The sequence below is a fragment of the Narcine bancroftii genome, chromosome 4 (genome assembly GCF_036971445.1).
Source record: "Narcine bancroftii isolate sNarBan1 chromosome 4, sNarBan1.hap1, whole genome shotgun sequence".
Taxonomy (NCBI): domain Eukaryota; kingdom Metazoa; phylum Chordata; class Chondrichthyes; order Torpediniformes; family Narcinidae; genus Narcine; species Narcine bancroftii.
Genome location: NC_091472.1, coordinates 99,208,788 through 99,230,878, shown reverse-complemented (window position 1 = coordinate 99,230,878; position 22,091 = coordinate 99,208,788). Strand labels below are relative to the sequence as shown.

General features: G+C 40.2%; 1 protein-coding gene across 2 annotated transcripts in view; it reads right to left on the bottom strand.

Annotated features, from left to right (window-relative positions):
* Window positions 1-22,091, bottom strand: part of sytl3 (synaptotagmin-like 3) — a 137,624-nt gene that overhangs the window by 60,337 nt on the left and 55,196 nt on the right. For both annotated transcript variants that reach the window (XM_069932171.1, XM_069932172.1), the window contains exon 3: window positions 18,534-18,749. In XM_069932171.1, coding sequence (XP_069788272.1) covers window positions 18,534-18,749 — 216 coding nt within the window. The remainder of the gene's footprint in view (window positions 1-18,533; window positions 18,750-22,091) is intronic.

Sequence of the window (22,091 nt, the reverse complement as noted above, 5' to 3'; positions counted from 1 at the left end):
GAGTTCCGTTGGATGCCAACGGTCCAGTAAGATGGCAGCCGAGATGGCGGCCCCCATGGTGCACTCATGGCCCTGTCATCAATCGCTGAAAAAGGGAGAAGGCGGAAGTGACATAATTGCGGTCGACGACCTCAGTGGTGCGTGTGTGCGGCTGTCCCAAGTCCCTGGAAGTGACAGCATCAAAGATGGCAGCCCCTGCTTGCATGCAGTGCTGCTGGACTTCGGGGTTTGCTTAGACTTATCTTTGGCTTGGCTTCGCGGACGAAGATTTATGGAGGGGGTAAAAGTCCATGTCAGCTGCAGGCTCGTTTGTTGCTGACAAGTCCGATGCGGGACAGGCAGACACGGTTGCAGCGGCTGCAGGGGAAAAATGGTTGGTTGGGGTTGGGTGTTGGGTTTTTCCTCCTTTGCCTTTTGTCAGTGAGGTGGGCTCTGCGGTCTTCTTCAAAGGAGGTTGCTGCCCGCCAAACTGTGAGGCGCCAAGATGCACGGTTTGAGGCGATATCAGCCCACTGGCGGTGGTCAATGTGGCAGGCACCAAGAGATTTCTTTAGGCAGTCCTTGTACCTTTTCTTTGGTGCACCTCTGTCACGGTGGCCAGTGGAGAGCTCGCCATATAACACGATCTTGGGAATGCGATGGTCCTCCATTCTGGAGACGTGACCCACCCAGCGCAGCTGGATCTTCAGCAGCGTGGACTCGATGCTGTCGACCTCTGCCATCTCGAGTACTTCGACGTTAGGGATGAAAGCGCTCCAATGGATGTTGAGGATGGAGCGGAGACAACGCTGGTGGAAGCATTCTAGGAGCCGTAGGTGATGCCGGTAGAGGACCCATGATTCGGAGCCGAACAGGAGTGTGGGTATGACAACGGCTCTGTATACGCTTATCTTTGTGAGGTTTTTCAGTTGGTTGTTTTTCCAGACTCTTTTGTGTAGTCTTCCAAAGGTGCTATTTGCCTTGGCGAGTCTGTTGTCTATCTCATTGTCGATCCTTGCATCTGATGATATGGTGCAGCCGAGATAGGTAAACTGGTTGACCGTTTTGAGTTTTGTGTGCCCGATGGAGATGTGGGGGGGCTGGTAGTCATGGTGGGGAGCTGGCTGATGGAGGACCTCAGTTTTCTTCAGGCTGACTTCCAGGCCAAACACTTTGGCAGTTTCCGCAAAGCAGGACGTCAAGCGCTGAAGAGTTGGCTCTGAATGGGCAACTAAAGCGGCATCGTCTGCAAAGAGTAGTTCACGGACAAGTTTCTCTTGTGTCTTGGTGTGAGCTTGCAGGCGCCTCAGATTGAAGAGACTGCCATCCGTGCGGTACCGGATGTAAACAGCGTCTTCATTGTTGGGGTCTTTCATGGCTTGGTTCAGCATCATGCTGAAGAAGATTGAAAAGAGGGTTGGTGCGAGAACACAGCCTTGCTTCACGCCATTGTTAATGGAGAAGGGTTCAGAGAGCTCATTGCTGTATCTGACCCGACCTTGTTGGTTTTCGTGCAGTTGGATAATCATGTTGAGGAACTTTGGGGGACATCCGATGCGCTCTAGTATTTGCATAAGCCCTTTCCTGCTCACGGTGTCGAAGGCTTTGGTGAGGTCAACAAAGGTGATGTAGAGTCCTTTGTTTTGTTCTCTGCACTTTTCTTGGAGCTGTTTGAGGGCAAAGACCATGTCAGTAGTTCCTCTGTTTGCGCGAAAGCCGCACTGTGATTCTGGGAGAATATTCTCGGCGACACTAGGTATTATTCTATTTAGTAGAATCCTAGCGAAGACTTATAGACCTTTGCAAAATGTCCTTTCTTACTGCAGTTGGAGTAGACTGGCAGGGCAGCATTTCCTTGGATGCTTAGCCTGCCCACAGAAAATAGCATGTCGGGTGGTCACTAATGGCAGTGGGGTTCAGCTCAGGATGGGAGGGGGTTTGCGATCCCGCCTCCCAAGGTGGTGGCCCCGTGTTCCCCGTGAAATAGGTTCAGTTGCCTCTCTTTGAGTAACCTCTTCTTCATGTAGTCAGAGCGGACACCTATTACGCAGGCATCTTGGATGAGCAGCTGAGTGTGCAGTTGCAGTCCCTTGCGAGCTCCTGCAGGGCCCCGACAAAGTCATTGAAAGTTTCTCCAGGGATTGCCTGCGCAAGTGGAGTACATGCCGCACATAGACTTCGTTCACCTGCACCTTGTACTGGTCTTTCAGAATGTCCATTGTGACTCTGTATATCCTGGACCATCTGGTAGACTTGAAGCCCGATGTATGAGTTCAGCAGATGGAGCTTGTTCTCGTCATCTTGGATAACAACTGCAGAGGCTTGAGTAACTTTTCGAAGCAGCGGTGCCAGAGCACGAATTTGTCAGCTGCTTCGGGTTCTCTCGGGTCGATTCCTAGGCAATCCAACTTCATGTATTTGTCCATGTTCCGTAAAAAACAAACTCTTGCAAATAAAATGGATGCACGATCAATTGCACAAAGACTGAAGAATTCAGAACTGAAGGCTTTTATTAGCTAGACATGGACAGCATCCCTGTGTTGCTCACTCACACTGACCCAGACTCGAACTGGGGGAAGGCTTGTGGCATGACAGCCTTTATGGGGGAGAAAGGGGAGGAGTCACGAGCAGGCCAGTGAAAGGTCATGTAATTTACATGAAATGAATATGTACAATAGTGGTTTACAGTACATATTTAAAAAGATACTTGCTAAAAATCTTGCAACAAAGATTCACCAGACTGGCTCCTGGGATGGTGGGTCTGAAAAATGAATAGACTTTGTTACCTAGAAACCTTCTGGGTTGCTCAAATCCCAGGGAAGTCTATACAGTCTGGGATTTTGCCAAGAAGAACACCTGAGTTTGCAATGTGGTTAATGTGGTAGTTTAATGCCATTGCCATTGCTTGATGAGAGACATGAGAAAAAGGAAGTATGATGGGGAACTTCCACTCCCTCCCCAAATGGTATCTACTCCTCATGTGGTTAGAGGAGCGGTTAGCACAATGCTATCACAGTGCCAGCAACCTGGGTTTGAATCCAGCACTGTCTGTAAGGAGTTTGTACGTTCTCTCCATGACCTGCGTGAATTTTCTCCAGGTGCTCTGGTTTCCTCCCACCCTCCAAAAATGTCTGGGTTTGGAGTATATGGGCGGCATGGACTCACGGGCTGGAAGGGCCTGTTACTGTGCTGTATCTCTAAATTTAAGAATTAAAAATTAAATTAAATTAGCATATTTTTGTTCATGGTGCCTTGCAATTATAAATAGGCTTAAAAAGCACTTCATTGGACATTGGGATATCTCCCAAGGTCATAAAAGAAACTGTACAGTTTAATTATAAGTTCTTTGATATCATTTGCCAGTGACCCGAAGTAAAAGTGACTCATACTGTCTGGGAGAAAGCAGGAAGTTGTCAGGGGGATATTAGGAAGGCCAAAATGGATTAAAGAAAACCCCATGACATTTTATACTGACATTAAACACATGAGAATGACTATGCAAAGAATAGGGCCACACAAGGACAAAGGAGGGAATTTTTTCTGAGAGTCAGAGGAAATGGATGAGGTATCAAGAGAGTACTTTTCAATGGCATTCTCCAAGGAGAAGGACATGGAGGATAGTGATAGGGAGCACTGTGTTGGTGCATCTTGAGATCAAGAAAGAAGTGATGCTGGGTCTTTTCAAAAACATTAAAATAGATAAGTCCCAGGACCTGAGGGGATCTATCCCAGGTTATTGAAAGAGGCAAATGAAGAGACTTGAAGATCTTTGTATCTTGACTAGCAATAGGTGAGATTCCAAAGGATTGGAGAGTAACCAATGATGTACGTTTGTTCAAGAAAGGAAATAGGGATAATCCAGGAAATTAAAGGTCAGCAAGACTTGCGTCAGTGATAAAGAAACTGATAAAGAGGAAAGGATTTTCCAAAATTTGGGAAGGCATGGTCCGATGAGTGATCTCTTCATAGCTCACAAATCTGACTGCGTTTTTGTGGGTAAGGTAGTGAATGTTGTCGATATGGACTTGCCAATGTGCCTCAAAGGAGGCTGATCCCTAAAGTAAAAATACATGGGATCCACAGTGAATTGATGGCTTGGATTCTAAACTGCTGGCCCATAGAAGACAAAGTAAAGCTGTGGTAGTGAGTTATCCCAATCAGAGGTCCATAACCAGTGATGTCCCAGAGGAATTGGTGTTGGGATCCCTGTTGCTTGTGATATATATATAAAAAATCATAGAACATTACAGCTCAGAAAAACAGGCCATTCGACTCTTCCAGTCTGTGCCGACCAATAAAGCTAGTTAGTCCCACTGACTACTCTCATTTCATAATGCTTCAGACTACTCCCATCATGTATTTATCCAATTTATTTTTAAAACTCAAGACTGAATCTGCATTCACACATCAGATGGCAGCTCATTCCACACTCTGAGTGAAAAACTTTCCTTTAATGTTCCCCTTATACCTCTCCCTTTTCAGCTTAAAGTTATGACCTCTCATATTTATCTCCCCCAAACTAAGTGGAAACATGCTGCTCACATCTACTCTTTCTATATCCCTCATAATCTTATAAACCTCTATCAAGCCTCCCCTTATTCTTCTTTGTTCCAAGGAGAACAGACCTAACCTGTTTAATCTTTCTCGGTAACTCAACTCCTGAAGATCAGGCAACATCTTCTCTTCAATCCTTCAATCTTATTGATATCTTGCTGGGCAACCAGAACTGCACACAATATTCTAAGTGTGATCTCACCAATGACTTGAATAACTTCAACATAATATCCCAACTTATATTCTTAATACTTTGATTTATAAAGGCTAAGATGCCAAAAGCTTTCTTTTCAACCCTGTCCATGTGCAAAGCCACCTTCAGGGAACAATGTATATGTATTCCCAGATCTCTTTGCTCCTCCACCCTCCTCCTACCATTTACTGTGTATGTCCTACCTTGATTTGCTCTTCCAAAGTGCAACACCGCACACTTATCTGCATTAAATTCCATCAGCCATTTACTGGCCCAATTTCCCAGCTGGTCCAGATCCCTCTGCAAACTTTGAAAATCTTCCTCACAGTCCACTATACCTCTTATCTTCAAATCTTCAAACATCAGCAAACTTGTTTTATTTTGAAAATTTTATTTAGTTATTTGTATTATTAGAGAAAAAAATCAATGAATAAAACATTAATCAAATATCCATATATCCTTATCCATGTATCCAATGATACAAAAAATATTTTTATACTTTTTCTCCCCAACCCCCCTCCCACCCAAAAGTAAGAAAAAGAAAGAAAAGAAAACACCTACCATTTAATATACAATAATATTAGCATATACAATCATTAATTGTTATCAAATTACTGATTAAGAGGAGTGTACAAGGTAGGTGGACAGAAAATTATTCATAAGATCCATACATGGTTTCCAAATACTATAAAAAATTTCAACTCAATTCCTTAAACTATATGTAATTTTTTTCAAAGGTATACAATTTTGCATCTCACTGTACCATCTACTTAATAACACTTCTCCATCATCTTTCCATGATATCGCTATACATTTCTTTGCAGTTGCTATTCCAATACTTAAACATTTTTCTTGATATTTATCCAATTTAAATATTATATTCTTTTCATTTATATCCCCAAGTAAAAATATTCTTGGATCCTTTGGTATCTTTATCTTCATAATTTGTCCTAATAATAAACTCAATTCATTCTAAAACCTTTCCACTTTTTCACAAGGCCACACTGAATGCAAAAAGAAATCCCTATTTCTTTCACACATCGAAAACACTTATTTGAGTTAAGTCAATTTAACTTATATGGAGTATAATTATCAAATAAAGAATTGTTCAAAGTAAAAGGAAGAAGTTGATTTTGTTTTAACAACATTTTTGGTGATTGATCATTTTAAATTCCTCTCTTAATATGAATTTTGTTCCATATTTTTAATACATGCTTTAATACTGGTAAATCTTTAAACAACTCACTATTCCATTTATACAAAATTAACTCTGAAATATTTTCACCAATTTTATTCATTTCTATTTGAACCCAAGCTGGTTTTTCATCCCGTTGATAACAGGAGGACAAAAACCTCAATTGAGCTGCTTTAAAATAATTCTTAAAATTTGGTAGTCTTACTCCACCCTGATCAAATTTCCACATTAATTTTTCTAAATCAATTCTCGACCTCTTACCTTTCCAAAGAAACTCACGTACTATTTTATTCAAATTTCAAAAAAAGGATTCTGGTACATGAATGGGCAATGATTGAAATAAATATTGTATTCTTGGAAAAATATTCATTTTAATACAATTCACATCCTATTAACATTATTGGTAAATCTTTCCATCTTTTCAAATCCTCTTCCAATTTTTTTAACAATGGCAAATAATTTAACTTAAACAAATTATTTATATTTCTACTAATTTTAATTCCTAAATATTTGATTGCTTCATTTTGCCATTTAAATTTTGTCAATCTTTTACATGAGAGTAATCCATATCCACCATGGGCATATCAGCAAACTTGCTGATCCAATTCACAACGTTATCATCTAGGACATTTATATAGATAACAAATAATAATGGTCCAAACACAGATCCCTGAGGCATACCACTCAGCTAGACCTCCAGTCTGAAAAGCAACCATCCACCACCACTCTTCCTTATTCACTTTGCTAGTTTCCTGCATAAATACCAATGCAAAAATATTGTTTAAGATCTCCCCCATTTTGCGAGGGTCCACTCATAGTTGACCACTCTGATTTTCTAGGTGTCCAATTTTGCCCCTTACTTATCTTTTACTTTTAATATTCTTGTAGAAACCCTTTGGATTTTCACATTATCTGCCAAAGCACCTTCATGTCTTTTTTTAAATTCCCTTCTTAAGCATTCTCTTACATTTTCTATCCTCTGCAAGTAGCTCACTTGCTCCTTGTTGCCTATGCCCCTTATATAGCCCCTCCTTTTCTAACAAGCTCTCCAATATCCCTTGAAAACTAAGGTCTGTTAACTTTGCCCTTGTTCCTGGTAGGAACATGCAATCTCTGGAATATCAACATTTTGTCCTTGAAGGCCTTCCACCTGCTGGATGCATCCTTGCAAGAAAATAACTTATTCCAATGGACTCTCCAGAGATCCTTCCTCATTTCCTCAAAATTGGCCTTTCTCCAATTCAGAACCTCAATTCAAGGACTAGACCTATCCTCCATAATTAACTTGAAACTAATGATATTATGGTCACTGGACCCAAAATGCTCAGCTACACATACTTCTTCCATCTGATCTGCCTGGTTCCCTAAAAGAAGATCAATTATTGCATTTTCTTTTGTTGGTTCTTCTATATCTTGATGTAGAAAACTTTCCTGTACACATTTGACAAGCTCCAACCCAATCAGTCCTTTTACTGTATGAGAGTCCCAGTCTATGTGTGGAAAGTTAAAATCTCCCACTATCACAACTTTCTGTTTCTTACATCAGTCTGCTCTCTCCTTACAGATTTGCTGCTCCAAATCTCTCAGACTATTGGGTGATCTATTAGTCTGCTCATGGCCTTCCCATTCCTCAGCTCCACCCATATGGCCCCCATAGATGAGTCCTCAGTGCCATCTTGTTCATGCACAGCTGTGATATTTTCCCTGACCAGCAATGCCACACCACCTTCTTTCCTCCCTTGCCCTCTAACCCATCTGAAACCCAATCTTGCCCTTCCTGCAACCAAGACTCACTAATAGCAATGATGTCATAATTCCATGTGGCAATCTTCGCTCTAAGCTCATTCACCTTACTGACAATTCTCCTCACATTGAAGTAGATGCATGTGAGATCATTCCTTTCCTGTACAACCCAGTCTTTACATGCAGTCCTTGCAAGACTCTCATCCTTCCCCACCTCACTAACTGCTCTAACACTCTCACTGCAAATCTAATCTAAATCCCCCCAAAGCAACACTAGCAAAACTACCCACAAGGATAGTCCCCCTCCAGTTCAGGTGCAAATCGTCCCACCAGAACATGTCTGGAGGACCTCTCCTTCAACTTTGCTCCTAACTCCCTGAACTCTCCTATCAGAACCTTCTCACCCTTCCTGCCCACGTCATTAGTCCCTACATGGACTATGACATGTGGTTGCTTACCCTCCCTTCTGAGAATCAGGAGCATGCGATCAGAGATATCATGGACCCTGGCATCAGGGAGGCAACAAACCATCCGGGATTATCGACCTCCTATCAAATCCCCTATCACGTCTGCATTCCTCTCTTGCCTCCTTCCCTTCTGAGCTGAGGGTCCAGTCCCAATGCCAGAGACTCAACCACTACAACTTGTCCCTGGTAGGTCATCCCCACCAACAATATCCAAAACAATATACTTATTGTTAACATGAACACCCACAGGGCTACCCTGCTCTCTCTGCCTCTTCCCCTTGCCTGTCCTGACAGTCATCTAGCTGTCTTCCTCCCTACCACTTTGGGGTGACTGCCTTCCTGAAGCACCTAACTATCACAACCTCTGCTTCCCGAATGATCCTGATTCATCCAGCTCCAGTTCCCTAACTCGGTCTGAGCTGCAACTGTATGCACCTCTTGCAGGTATAATCATCATGGACACTTGTGCTACCCCAGATTTACCACATCCTGCAATCGGAGCATTGGATTGCCCTAATTGACTTGGATAAAAGAAACGTAGGTGGGTAGGTTAATAAGTTTGAAGATGACACTGACATTGTGGATGGTGCAGAGGACAATCAAAGAATACAACAGGATAAAGATCAGATACAGACATGACAGAGAAATGGCAGATGGAGTTCAATCTGGATAAGTGTGGGGTGCTGTACTTTGGGAGTTCAAATGTAAAGGAAACATATGGTAGGGCTCTTAAAAAAGCCTTGATGTGCACGGGATCTGGGGGCCCAGGTTCATTGATTCTTGAAAGTTGCCATGCCAGAAGTTATACTGCTAAAGAAGTGTACGATATGCTTGAGCAGGAATTGAGTACAAGAGCAAACTTTGGTTAGGCCACACTTGGACTATGGTGTACTGTTCTAGTTGTCCCATTACAGGAAAGATGTGGAGGCTTTGAAACGGTACAAAAGAGAGTACCCAGGATGTTGCCTACATCAGAGCAACAAGAAGAGATTGGATAATCTTGGGTTGCTTTCTCAAGCATGTCTGAGGCTAAGGGGAGACCTGATAGAAGTTTATTAGATTATGAGAGGTGTTGATGGGGTAGACAGTCAGAATCTTTTTCCCAGGATAAAGATGTCACATACCTTTAAGGTGAATTGGGATGGCGAGGTGGGGGGGTGGTTTAAAGATGTACAAAACATTTTTTAAATGTACAGAAGGTGGTAGATGTCCAGAACAGGCTGCCAGGAATTGTAGCTTTCAAGAGGCTTCTAGATAGTCACATGAATATGCAGGGAATAGGAGGAATACATCATGAGCAGCAGCAGAGATTTAATTTAATGATGGTATCATGTTTAGTGCAGACACATGGATCCAGGAGTTTGTTCCTGTGCTATACTGTTCTACATTCTATGTTTCAAGCGTATTATCACCAATGCCTTGGTAGACAGGCATTCATGCCTCCCTGCCTTGTTCCTTTCCAATAGAGGAGCCACAACAAGATTTCCATTTAATGCTCAATCTCAATCAGACTGCTGTCCCGAGTAGCCGGCTTTCGCTGTTAGACAGCTATCAGTCAGCTGGCATGTTCAAGTGCCAGAAAAGTGTCCATTCCGTGGCCACCTAAACGTACCGGCTGAACTCCCCTATCCGCGACTGCCGGTGCATAATCTTCTTGGGAACACCTAAAAGCAGCTTAAGGTAGATGAATTTCCAGGACCTAATGAAACATATCCCAAGCTGCTATTGGAGGCAAAGATTTTTAAATCATCGTTTTGGCTACCAGTGAGGTGCCTCATGACTGGAGGACTTTAAGTGTGCTGCTTTCATTCAAGAAGGTCTGCAAGGTTAAGGCCAGAACAGCAAGATTTTTCAAAAGGTTTGCTTCCTGAAAAATAATTGGGGATTATGATAGACAACTTCAAGGTGAACACAAAGATAATTTCAGATATGCTGTATCATATAGGAAGTTAGAGAAATATTAAATTAACTTTTATTGAATTTAACATATTTAATCACATAATGATGCTGAGCCAAGGTCTCAGGGTGACTACACATGTTGCACAACAAAGGTGAGGAGCCCAGGGTCTTAGTCACTAATTTTATAACCAAAGTAGAGCTCATAGGCTTTCTTAACAAGGGCAGACATGTTGCGCCTTTGAGCCATAAGCGTATACTCCCCACGGATATAGCAGAATATATTGCAGCTGTTGCATCATTGATGAGACATTTCTTCTGTATTGAATCTTCCTGAAGACAATAAATGCTATTGTTAAGTACACTCATGATGCTATTGTCTGAAGAAAACATGCTACAACTTCTGTTTAATCCTACTTATTCCCTCCACAGGACCCTAGCACAACACATCAAGCCACTGTCTCCAACACCATCTCCAACCTCATCACCTCTGTTCACCTCCCCACCATGGCTTCCAATCTCATTGTTTCCCATCTTCACACTGCCGGTTCGACCTTTTAAAACATTGCTCCCATCTGCACATGTGAATTGTTTTTTATAGCCTGACTGCATCTATCCTGACAAAGCGTACCCAGGCCTAAGACTACATTTGCATAACACCTGCTCTGAGTGTATGCGCTGGCATGGTTGAACTGACCAAAACAGCTTGTAATATACAGCTGTTTAATAAACCAGTAATAGAGGAGTCACGTGATGGAGTAGTGGCCGGACGGTGAACTCCAGCCCTCTCCAGAAAAGTCGGGAAAAACGAGAGAAAATACAAAGGCACAGAAATACAAGTTAAAGAAAAGTGAATATAAAGGTGGAAAGAAGATGGAGACAAAAGGAGAAAAATCAAAATCAACGGAAAGAAGAGAGGAAGAGAAGACAACGGAGGAAAAAGGTGAAGGCCTTACCTGTCCGAAGAGGCCCGCTGTGGAGAGAAGACCCCACTACCTCAGGTCGGTAGAAAGAGAACTACAACAATGGCTCACAGAGCCGAGTAAAAGTGCGCAACCGCGCATGCGCGACTCCTCGCGCATGCGCGATGCGCATACAAAAAAACACACCGACGGGAGGGGGGACCAGCTGGGGAGTCGATCTCCACAGCCGGCAACGACAGCTGCAGAACACCTGCAGCAAGAAGACACCACAGAAGACAATGGAAACAAGAAAGAAGAGGAGGAAAGGGCAGCAAAGAAACAACAGATGGTCAACCTAGAGGAAGAAGAAGAGGAAGAGGAAGAGTACAGGGAAATAGAAGAAGAAAAGATAGGCAAGGTAAAGGAGGTACTTGCTCTTGTTAGAGGATACATGGAGTCATTTAAAGAATGGCAAACACAGGAATTCAATGATTTAAGAAGAAGAATAAACAACACAGAAAAGAAAATAAATAAAATGGATATGACCTTAACAGAAATGGGGAAAAAAATGGACAAGATGGAAGAACGGGCAATAGCAGCAGAAATGGAGGTAGAAGACTTAAAAAAGAAATTGGAGGAATCTAATAAAAAAACTAAAGAGACACAAGAATTACTAGCCCAAAAAATAGATATAATGGAAAATTATAACAGAAGAAATAACATAAAGATAGTGGGCCTTAAGGAAGATGTAGAAGGCAAGAATATGAGGGAGTTTATAAAAGAATGGATCCCTAAGGCCCTAGGATGTCCAGAACTACAGCAAGAAATGGAAATAGAAAGGGCACATAGAGCATTGGCCCCTAAACCACAACCACAACAAAAACCAAGATCTATTGTAGTAAAATTCCTAAGATATACTACAAGAGAAAAGGTGCTGGAGAAGACAATGGAAAAAGTAAGAGAGGGCAACAAACCACTGGAGTATAAAGGGCAAAAAATCTTCATTTATCCAGATATAAGCTTTGAACTCCTAAAGAAGAGAAAAGAGTTCAATGCAGCAAAAGCGATTTTATGGAAGAAAGGATATAAATTTACACTGAAGCATCCTGCGGTATTGAAAATATTTATTCCAGGACAACAAAACAGACTATTCTCGGATCCAGAAGAAGCACGAAAATTTGCAGAACAATTACAAAAATAGACTGAGGGATGAAGACGGGTAATGAGAGCAAAAATTATCACGATTGATATGTATGTGGGTAAAGACAAAAATAGACTGAGGGATGAAGACGGGTAAGGAGGGTAAAAATGACCACGATTGATATGTATGCGGGTAAAGAGGTATAAGAGTGAATAGAGACAACGGGCATATGTGAAAGTATCTGTAATTAGAGGAAAACATAGAAAGTATAGACAAGAATTAATAAGGGAAGGTAATGGAATAGAGAGAATAAGGAGGGAACTAAAAGAGTGACCTTTGTGACATATAAAAAACGAAATCTTTTCTGGGGGGGGCTGGGTGGGGGGAAAAGAGCGGTCACTGCAAAATCAGTTGACGCTTGCGAGTGGATTCGCAAATCCAAATGGAGAGGGGAGATGTGGTTGTCCGACAAGGGATAAAGGGCAACTCAGGAGGGGAAGGGGAGATTGGGGATAAAGAAGATAGAAATAGGAGAATAAGGAAAATGTTGGATGTTGTAGGAATGTTGTCTGGTAAAGAGTTGAAAATAAGAAAACAGAAATGGAAAAGGAGGAAAGGTAATGATGGAAAAACGGAAAGAGAAGATAAACAAAATATAAAATGGCTACGCTGAACTATATGACTCTAAATATTAATGGAATACATAACCAAATTAAAAGGAAGAAACTACTAAATTTACTGAAAAAGGAAAAAATAGATATAGCATTTGTCCAAGAAACACATTTAACTGAATTGGAGCACAAGAAATTAAAGAGAGATTGGGTAGGACATGTAACAGCAGCATCGTATAATTCAAAAGCAAGAGGAGTGGCTATATTAATTAGCAAAAATGTGCCATTTAAAATAGAAGAGGAAATAATAGATCCAGCAGGGAGATATGTTATGATAAAATGTCAGATATATTCAGAGCTTTGGAATCTACTTAATATATATTCACCTAACGAAGAAGATCAAAAGTTTATGCAAGATATCTTTTTGAAGGTAGCTAATACGCAAGGGAACATACTAATAGGAGGGGATTTCAATCTGAATTTGGATCCAAATATGGATAAAACGGGGAAAAAAATTAACAGGAAGAACAAAGTAACCAAATTTATAATTAAATCAATGCAAGAAATGAAACTTGTGGACATATGGAGGAAACAAAACCCAAAAGAAAAGGAATACTCATACTACTCGACTAGACATAAAACATACTCAAGGATAGACCTATTCCTGTTATCAGCCCACATACAAGGAAGAGTTAGGAAAACGGAATATAAAGCTAGACTATTATCGGACCACTCACCCCTGTTATTGGCAATAGAGCTAGAAGACATCCCTCCAAGAATGTATAGATGGAGATTAAACCCCATGCTACTTAAAAGACAGGATTTTAGAGAATTTATTGAAAAACAATTAAAAATGTACTTTGAAGTAAATACGGAATCAGTGGAAGATAAGTTTATACTATGGGACGCAATGAAAGCATTCATTAGAGGGCAAATAATAAGTTATGCAACCAAGATGAAGAAGGACTATAATCAGGAAACAGAGCAGTTGGAAAGGGAAATAATAAACATAGAAAAAAAATTAGCAATAAAGGAAGATACAACCAAAAGAAGAGAATTGGCGGATAAAAAAATAAAATATGAAACATTACAAACATATAAGGTGGAGAAGAATATAATGAAGACAAAACAGAAATATTATGAACTAGGGGAAAAAACACACAAAATCCTAGCATGGCAGCTTAAGACAGAGCAAACTAAGAAAACGGTATTGGCAACAAGGAAAAAAGACAAACAAATTACATATAATCCAAAAGAAATTAAGGAAAACTTCAGAGAATTCTATGAACAATTATACCGAACCGAAAACGAAGGGAAAGAAGGGAAAATAGATGAATTTTTGACTAAAATTGAACTACCAAAACTACAAATAGAGGAACAAAATAAATTAACAGAACCATTTGGAACAGTAGAAATACAAGAGATAATAAAAAATTTACCAAATAATAAGACACCAGGAGAGGATGGACTCCCAATAGAATTCTACAAAACATTTAAAGACCTAATAATACCGCCCCTCCTGGATGTAATCAACCAGATTGATGAGACACAAAACTTACCAGATTCATGTAAAACAGCAATAATTACAGTGATACTAAAACAAGGGAAAGATCCACTCTCACCAGCGTCATATAGACCAATATCTTTGCTAAACACAGATTATAAGATAATAGCTAAACTATTAGCGAACAGATTAGCAGAACAGGTACCGAAAATGGTAAATTTAGACCAAACTGGATTTATCAAAAAAAGACGCACAACAGACAATATTTGTAAATTTATTAACTTAATTCATGCAGTAGAAGGAAATAAAGCACCCGCAGTAGCAGTTGCTTTAGACGCAGAGAAGGCCTTCGACAGAGTAGAATGGAATTACTTGTTCAAAGTATTGCAAAAATTCAGTTTACCGGAGAAGTATATTAATTGGATTAAAGCATTATATAAGGGACCGTTAGCGAAAGTGACAGTAAATGGACATGTATCAAAGCAATTTAACTTAAGCAGGTCAACGCGGCAGGGATGCCCACTATCACCATTATTGTTTGCGCTAGCTATAGAACCACTAGCAGAATCGATAAGAAGAGATAATAATATAAAAGGAATAAAAATAAAAGACAGGGAATATAAAATCAGTCTGTTTGCGGATGATGTGATAGTGTACTTAACAGAACCAGAACTATCAATAAAAGAACTATATAAGAAATTGAAGGAATATGGAGAAGTGTCGGGATACAAGATAAACGTAAATAAAAGTGAAGCAATGCCTATGAATAACGCGGATTTCTCAAAATTTAAGGAGGAATCCCCATTCAGATGGCAAACGCAGGCAATAAGATACCTAGGTGTGCAAATAAACAAAAATCTAGGCCAATTATATAAACTCAATTACAATCCACTAATGAAAAAACTACAGGACGACTTAGAGCATTGGAAAGAGCTACCACTAACACTGATAGGAAGGATAAACTGTATTAAAATGAACATTTTTCCAAGGATACTATACTTATTTCAGGCATTGCCAATACAACTGACAGAAAAATTCTTCAAAGAGTTAAAGAAAATAATAAGGAGATTTTTATGGAGAGGGGGGAAACCGAGGATAGCACTAGACAAATTAACAGAATGGTATAAACAAGGAGGCTTACAATTGCCAAACTTCAAAAATTATTATAGAGCCGCACAATTAAGGTACCTATCAGATTTTTATCAAACAAGGGAAAAACCAGACTGGACGAGACTAGAATTAGATAAAATAGGGGAAAAGATACCTGAACACATATTATATAAATGGGACGAAAAATTGGTACAACATAGAACTTCTCCAGTATTACACCATCTCCTCAATATATGGAAGAAGATACATGTAGAAAGAAATAAAATAAATTACCAAATACCAAAACTAATATTGACGCAAAATAAGCTACTCCCTTTTACAATAGACAACCTTGCCTTTAGAAAATGGGAAAAAAAAGGGATTAAAAGAATAGAAAATTGTTTTTCAGGAAGTAGATTCTTATCCTTTGAACAAATGAGAGATAAGTACAATATAACGGGAGATACAGCGCTGGCATATTACCAACTGAGATCCTACTTGAAAGATAAATTAGGAAGCAACTTGAGTTTACCAGAGGGAAGTAACCTTGAATATGTGATTACAGATACAATGTTAATCAAAAGATTTATAAAAAATATGTATATTAAACTGCAAGAAAAGGAAAATGAGGAAACAAATGGTAAAACTAAACAAAAATGGGAACAAGATTTAAATATAAAGATAAAAAAGGAAACATGGGAGAAGTTATGCTCTGGAACGATGAGAAATACAATAAATACGAGGCTGCGTATGATACAATATAATTGGTTACACAGACTATACATTACACCGCAAAAGTTAAATAAATGGGACCCAACAGTATCTGATAGATGTTTTCGATGTAAAAAAGAAAGGGGAACAACAATTCATGCAATCTGGACATGTGAGAGAGTAGAAAAATTTTGGGATGATCTCAATCAGATATTAAATAAAATAACAGAAAACAATATACCAAAGAATCCAGAGATCTTTCTCCTAAGTAACATAAAAAATAAAGAATTTGGAATTGACTTGGACGATGCACAAAAAAGATTTGTTAAGATAGCCCTAGCTGTAGCAAAAAAATGTATTATGTCAACCTGGAAATTGGAAGATAATTTGAAAATACAACAATGGTATATAGAAATGAATAAATGTATTCCATTAGAAAAAATAACATATAGTTTAAGAAATAATATTGAAATATTCGAACAAGTATGGGAGCCTTACATTAAATACAATAGCGAAAACCTACTGGGAACAAACATTACCTAAGTTGATGGAAGGAGAAGAGAAGAAAAAAATGGACTCAGTAGAATTTCTGGTGTATTTTTGTTGAATGACAACATTGTCTAACTGAATTAATGCAACCTAGATTGTATAACTAAAATGGATGAGAGGGGGGAGGGATGGGGGGGTGGCTTGGGAGGAGGGAGGGGGGAGGGAGAAAAAGTCACTGTAAATGTGTGGGAAAGAAAAAGTGTATATCATGGCTATTGTGATTTATGGTGTGAAAAATAAAAAATTTAAAAAAAAAAAAAAAAAACAAAAAAAAAACCAGTAATAGACACAGGTAGTCTTTAAATATGACAGGAAATCACAAAAATAGGTTATATGTATATCTTTAAAAAAACTACATGACAGGAAAATGTTAAAGTGATTTTCGTGATCAGCAGTGCAAATTACATAAAATATACTCAAAAGTGTTCAGGAAGCAAAATCTTTGTTGTCTAGTGACAGATCAGTGAGTCCAATATCAGTGATAGGATGTATATTGGTAAAAATATCTGAGGGACAGAATTAATTTACATTTGGAAAAAATGGGAATAATCAAAGATGGCCTGACTTTCTTAGGGTTAATTTGACTGAACCTTTTGAAGAGGTAACAAAGCATATTGATGCAGGCAGTATGGTTGATATAGTCGACAGTAAGACCTTTGATTGGGTCCTACATGGGAGACTGGTCCTGAAGATTAAAGTCCAATGGATGCAAGCCAGGTGGATGCTTAGTAGTCAATTACAGAAGTTGCTAGTGGAGGGTTGTTTCTGTGATTGGAAGCCTCTGATCAATAGTGTACCATAGCAATTGGTGTGTGTGGGGGGCCTTTGCTGTTTATCATTGTAGAGCTCGTTGAAAGAATCAAAGACTTGTTGATCCAAACCAAGGCTCTTATTAGCAAAAGACAGGAGCTCTTCTCAGGTGGCCGACCAGTCCGGAATGATCCGACCTGGCTAGGGACACAACCCTTTAAGGCCCAGACAATAGGTGTGGCTTAGCTCTCAGCCAATCGCTGTAAGCACAGACTAGATACAGTAACTATATACACTATGTACATTGGTGATAGATCTGTACTATCACAATCATACGCTTGATGGATTGAGATATAAATCTGATGGGTGTGTTCGGTACATTTGAAGATGACATGAAAGAATGGTGGCTGTGATGATGAGGAGGAAGTCAGATTGCAAATTGATTCCGACTACTGGACACAGTAATAGCAGATAGAATTAAATCCTGATATGCATGAGGTGAGGCATCAGGGAGAGCTAATAACAGTAGAACATGCATAGGAGGGTCATAATTCTGCTACTTCCTCAGTAACTGTGCTTGAAAGAACATTGAAAGTCAGCAGGTCATGCAACATCCATGGGAAGCAAAGTGTCAAGTCTGGGCCCTTCTTCAGGTTGGTTGATTCCCCTTTATTTCTCATGGGCGCCGTGTGAGACCTGCTGAGTTTCTTCAGCATGTTTGTGTATTGCACTCGACCCCAGCATCTACAGACTTTCTAGTTTAACTTGAAAGGATATCATGGAGTCATCTGAAGTCTGCTCGGTGAAAATAAAAGAAAGCAAGTGATGAGGGATGTGCACCCATGGTTCACAACAACTTCTCCCTCCGTCACCTCTGCACTGCATTCCATCACCTTCCATGTAAATACTTTGTTGTTGCTCACTCTCTTGGTAAATGATAGGGGTTGGAAAGGAAATGGTGTCCAGGCACAGACACACCAGGAAACAGAGCCACACTGCAGTTTCCCAGCAGACCACCCCTCTGCCAAACTATCAGCACATGACCAAACTTCCCCAGTCGATTTGTCCATGTCAGCTACGCACATTCCTGGAGACTTAGCCAAATGATGTTAAATACAGGGCACTGATCATGCTCCCAGTTAATGGGCAATCATAGCCTGTTGCACATTCCTGCCTTGCATGCAAATCAACCCAGGAATTCTCAACCCCAGCTGGGTTGAGCACTGAAGTAAGGTTTAGAACTTCTTACCTGTGAGCATGACACACAATACAACTGTGCATTGTATTAGGAGTGGACGTGCAGCAATCTCTGCACACTCTGTGGCTGCAGGTTGTGCACTCTACACCCTTGTTGAAAAGGAGTCCCAGTGTGGCCTGGCATCGGGCACAGAAACGGCCACGGTATTCCTGGCCGCAGCTTCTTGCTCCTTTCCGTCGAATTTCCTGATACTCAGATTTTAACTTTCTGTGTATAAGGGAGGAAGCATTTTCAGTGATAATAATCCAAATCACAGACTCAAATATTACACTATTTTTAAATATTAATTGTAATGATACAGCACGGTAGAAGGCCTTCCTGGCCATTGAAACCCATACTGCACAATTACACCCAATTAACATACCAACCTCATACATTTTGGAAAGTGGAGAATCCAGAGGAAACTCATGCAGACCCAGGGAAAACGTACAAAATCCTTACAGACAGTGTCAGGTTTGAACCCAAATCACTGGTGCTGTAACAGCATCATACTAACTGATATGCTAACTATTGCATGTGATTTTTCTCAGTGAAATGAGTACTGTTGTTTTATGTTGGGTGAGTCTGGACCAACAAAAATACTGATTCACAAGGAATAGGAGCAGGAGTCAGCCCACCCCAACACCATCTCTTCTTTAGCTGCTACTATATGTTTTTTCATCTATCTCTAACTTTTCTTTCCCCCACCCATCTTCCTAATGACTTCTCCATCTACCTGTCTCTCCACCCACCACATCTTCTGTCCTGTCTCTTCTTGGCCTCTCCCCCAGCTTCTTTCTTCCTTTACATAGACCCAAAAAGTTGAAAGACCACTTCTACCCATAGATAAAGTCTAACCTGTGTGATGTTTCTTTTTTGATTGTAATGAAGAAACTTAGGTTCTTTTAAACCAACTATATTAGCTATAGAATTCATTCATGACTGTGTGGAGGCATTCATCTTGAATACAACTGAGCTGACACAAACTAATCTTTGACGCCTTCTGTGGTCAGGAAGATCACCAGCACTCCATCACTACTTTCCCTTTCCTTGAGTTGTTTAATCTAACAACATGTCACAAATGTAAACACAAACATCAGCAGCACAAACATTTTAAGTGTGCAGTTCTTCTTCTTCTAGAGATTTAGCCTGTCAGGTGCTTTGATAACATGTGGATCTTCTTAACTCAGGTGCTTCTTAACACAGGTGCTTGTGTCGGCTCTACTGGTCCACTACTGTCTAACACAGGTGGTGTTTCCTCTGCTGCTGTGAAGAATGGATCTTCTGTATTTGTCTGTTGTTGCACTGTCTCTTGTGTTTTCAGCAGGCTCTTTTGATTCCTCCTTAGTATTCAACCATTCTCTGTTCTGACTGTGTAGTATCTTGGATTTACTTCCTCCAGAACAGTGGTCTTTTTGTCCCAAGTGTTGGAATCTCTGATTCTCAATGTGTCATGTTGTGCCAGTGGCCCTAAGCTTTTTACTGGCTTGGCAGAGTTTGCTTTTTGTCTCCATTGCAGATGCTTTTGTTTCCATTCAACATCTTCAACATCTCTGTTCTTGTTTGGGTCTGCAGAGTAGGGAAGTGAGGTGCATAGTTTACATCCCATCAGAAGCTCAACGGGTGACATGCCATTTTGTGTCAGAATGTGACAGTATTTAGAGGTGGTTTGGAAGGAATTACTAGAACAGCTTTCAAAACACAGAATATTTGCAGGACTTTTACAGGGTGCCTTTTGAAGAAAGAGCAACAAAGTATCAACATAGAGCTGGCCTGGGAGAGCATGTGATCTTTGCAGGCAGAGACAGAACAGTTTTGCTCTCAGAGAGGGAGGGTGTGAAACAGAGAGGAGAGACACAGAATCAGTTCCAGAAGGACAAAGCTGGCTAACCAAAAGGTGACCTGAAAGAAAGAGGATCATCTGGAGAACCCTGAAGGAGGCAAGTTTCATCAACAAGACTGATTGGAAAGGAATCAGGTGTGGATGTCCTGGAAAAGGAATATCTCTCTGAAAAACAGCAAGAACCTTCCTGAGTGGTAACTATTTGCCTGTTAAACACCAAAGATTGGTGAACTTTGTTAATGCTAACTTCTGTGCACAGTACAAGAATTGCCTCCGACCAGTGAGATTGGACTGTGATCCAAAGAACTTTTCTAATTTTAACTATACATTACACATACCTGCGCTTAGTATTAGACGGGGGATTAAGTACATTAGGTAGGTTAAGTATTAAGTTAAAGTTTAATTTTGTTTTCTTGCTCAATTATAATTAAAAACTACTTGTGTTTAAGTAACCCTGTGTTGTGGTGCATATCTATTGCTGCAGGTTTTTGGGGTCCTCAGGACTCCGTAACACCATGTTCAAGTGGCGAAGCTCTGTAACTCAATAGAGCTAGATACAGATCTGAGCCACTGTTTTGTGCTTTCTTGAGCAACAGTTTTACTATGTGAACTCTTTTCTCTGCTTTATCATTTGACTGTGGATGCAGAGGACTTGAAGTCATGCCAAAAATCGTACTTTTCTGAAAAGTTATGGAATTCTCTACAACTGTAGCATGGTCTATTGTCACTGTAGACATTTTGTGGAATTCCATGTCTTACAAAGATCAATTTCATATATTTGATCCCACAAGCAGCAGACAAGTTAGGAAGAAGTGCTATCTTTGGATGGTTTGATAGTCAATAACCAGCAAGTAATTCTTTCCATCCATGTGGAACAGATCAGTCCCAATTTTTTGCCATGGTTCTGCTGATAGTCAGTTATTACATGGGTTCCTTTGTCTGCTTTGCATGATGTTTCAAACAGGTCTCATAGCTTGAAGCCATCCTGTCAATGTCACCTTTTATCCCTGGCCAATAAACAGCAGTTCTGGCCTTTCTCTTGCATTTTTCCATTCCCTCATGCGTCCTTTTCACCATCTCTTGTCACAGTGATTGAGGAATAATAATTTTAACTCTGTCTGAGTAGAAGCTCATTGACAACATTCAGCTCAGCTCTGATGTAGCATGGCTGACATTCACCACTAGGTTACCCTTCATTCAAATTATGACCTTCTGTAGAACTGTGTCCTTTTCTGTTTCAGCTGTGATCTGCTTGGATTTCATATCAGATATGGGAAGAGATTCAGTGATCAGATTCATGTGGAGATTCACATCTCTCTGTGGAACTCTCATTGTGTACTTCACTCTGCGTCATTGCCAAGGCTAATACATCAGCTAACACAATAGGTTTCCCTGGTGTGTACGCCCTCTTGAATAGGCTTACGTTTTCACATGCTTTATCACCCAGCAGTGATTCATGTCCATCTGTGACTACTGTGAACTTGAGATGGTGCTCTTTATCTTTAATTTTCACTTTGAGTTTCCATGTACCTTTTGTGATGATGCTCTGTCCATTGTAAGCTTTGAGCTGTACAGGATTTGCATGGATGTATGGCTTTATCTTCATTGCCCTGATGTCACACTCACAGATCAAAATGACCTTTGCCCCTATGTCGAGCTTGAAAGGAATATTTGTTCCATTTGTATGCAATGACACAGTCCACTTGTCCTGCTCCACTCTGTTCATG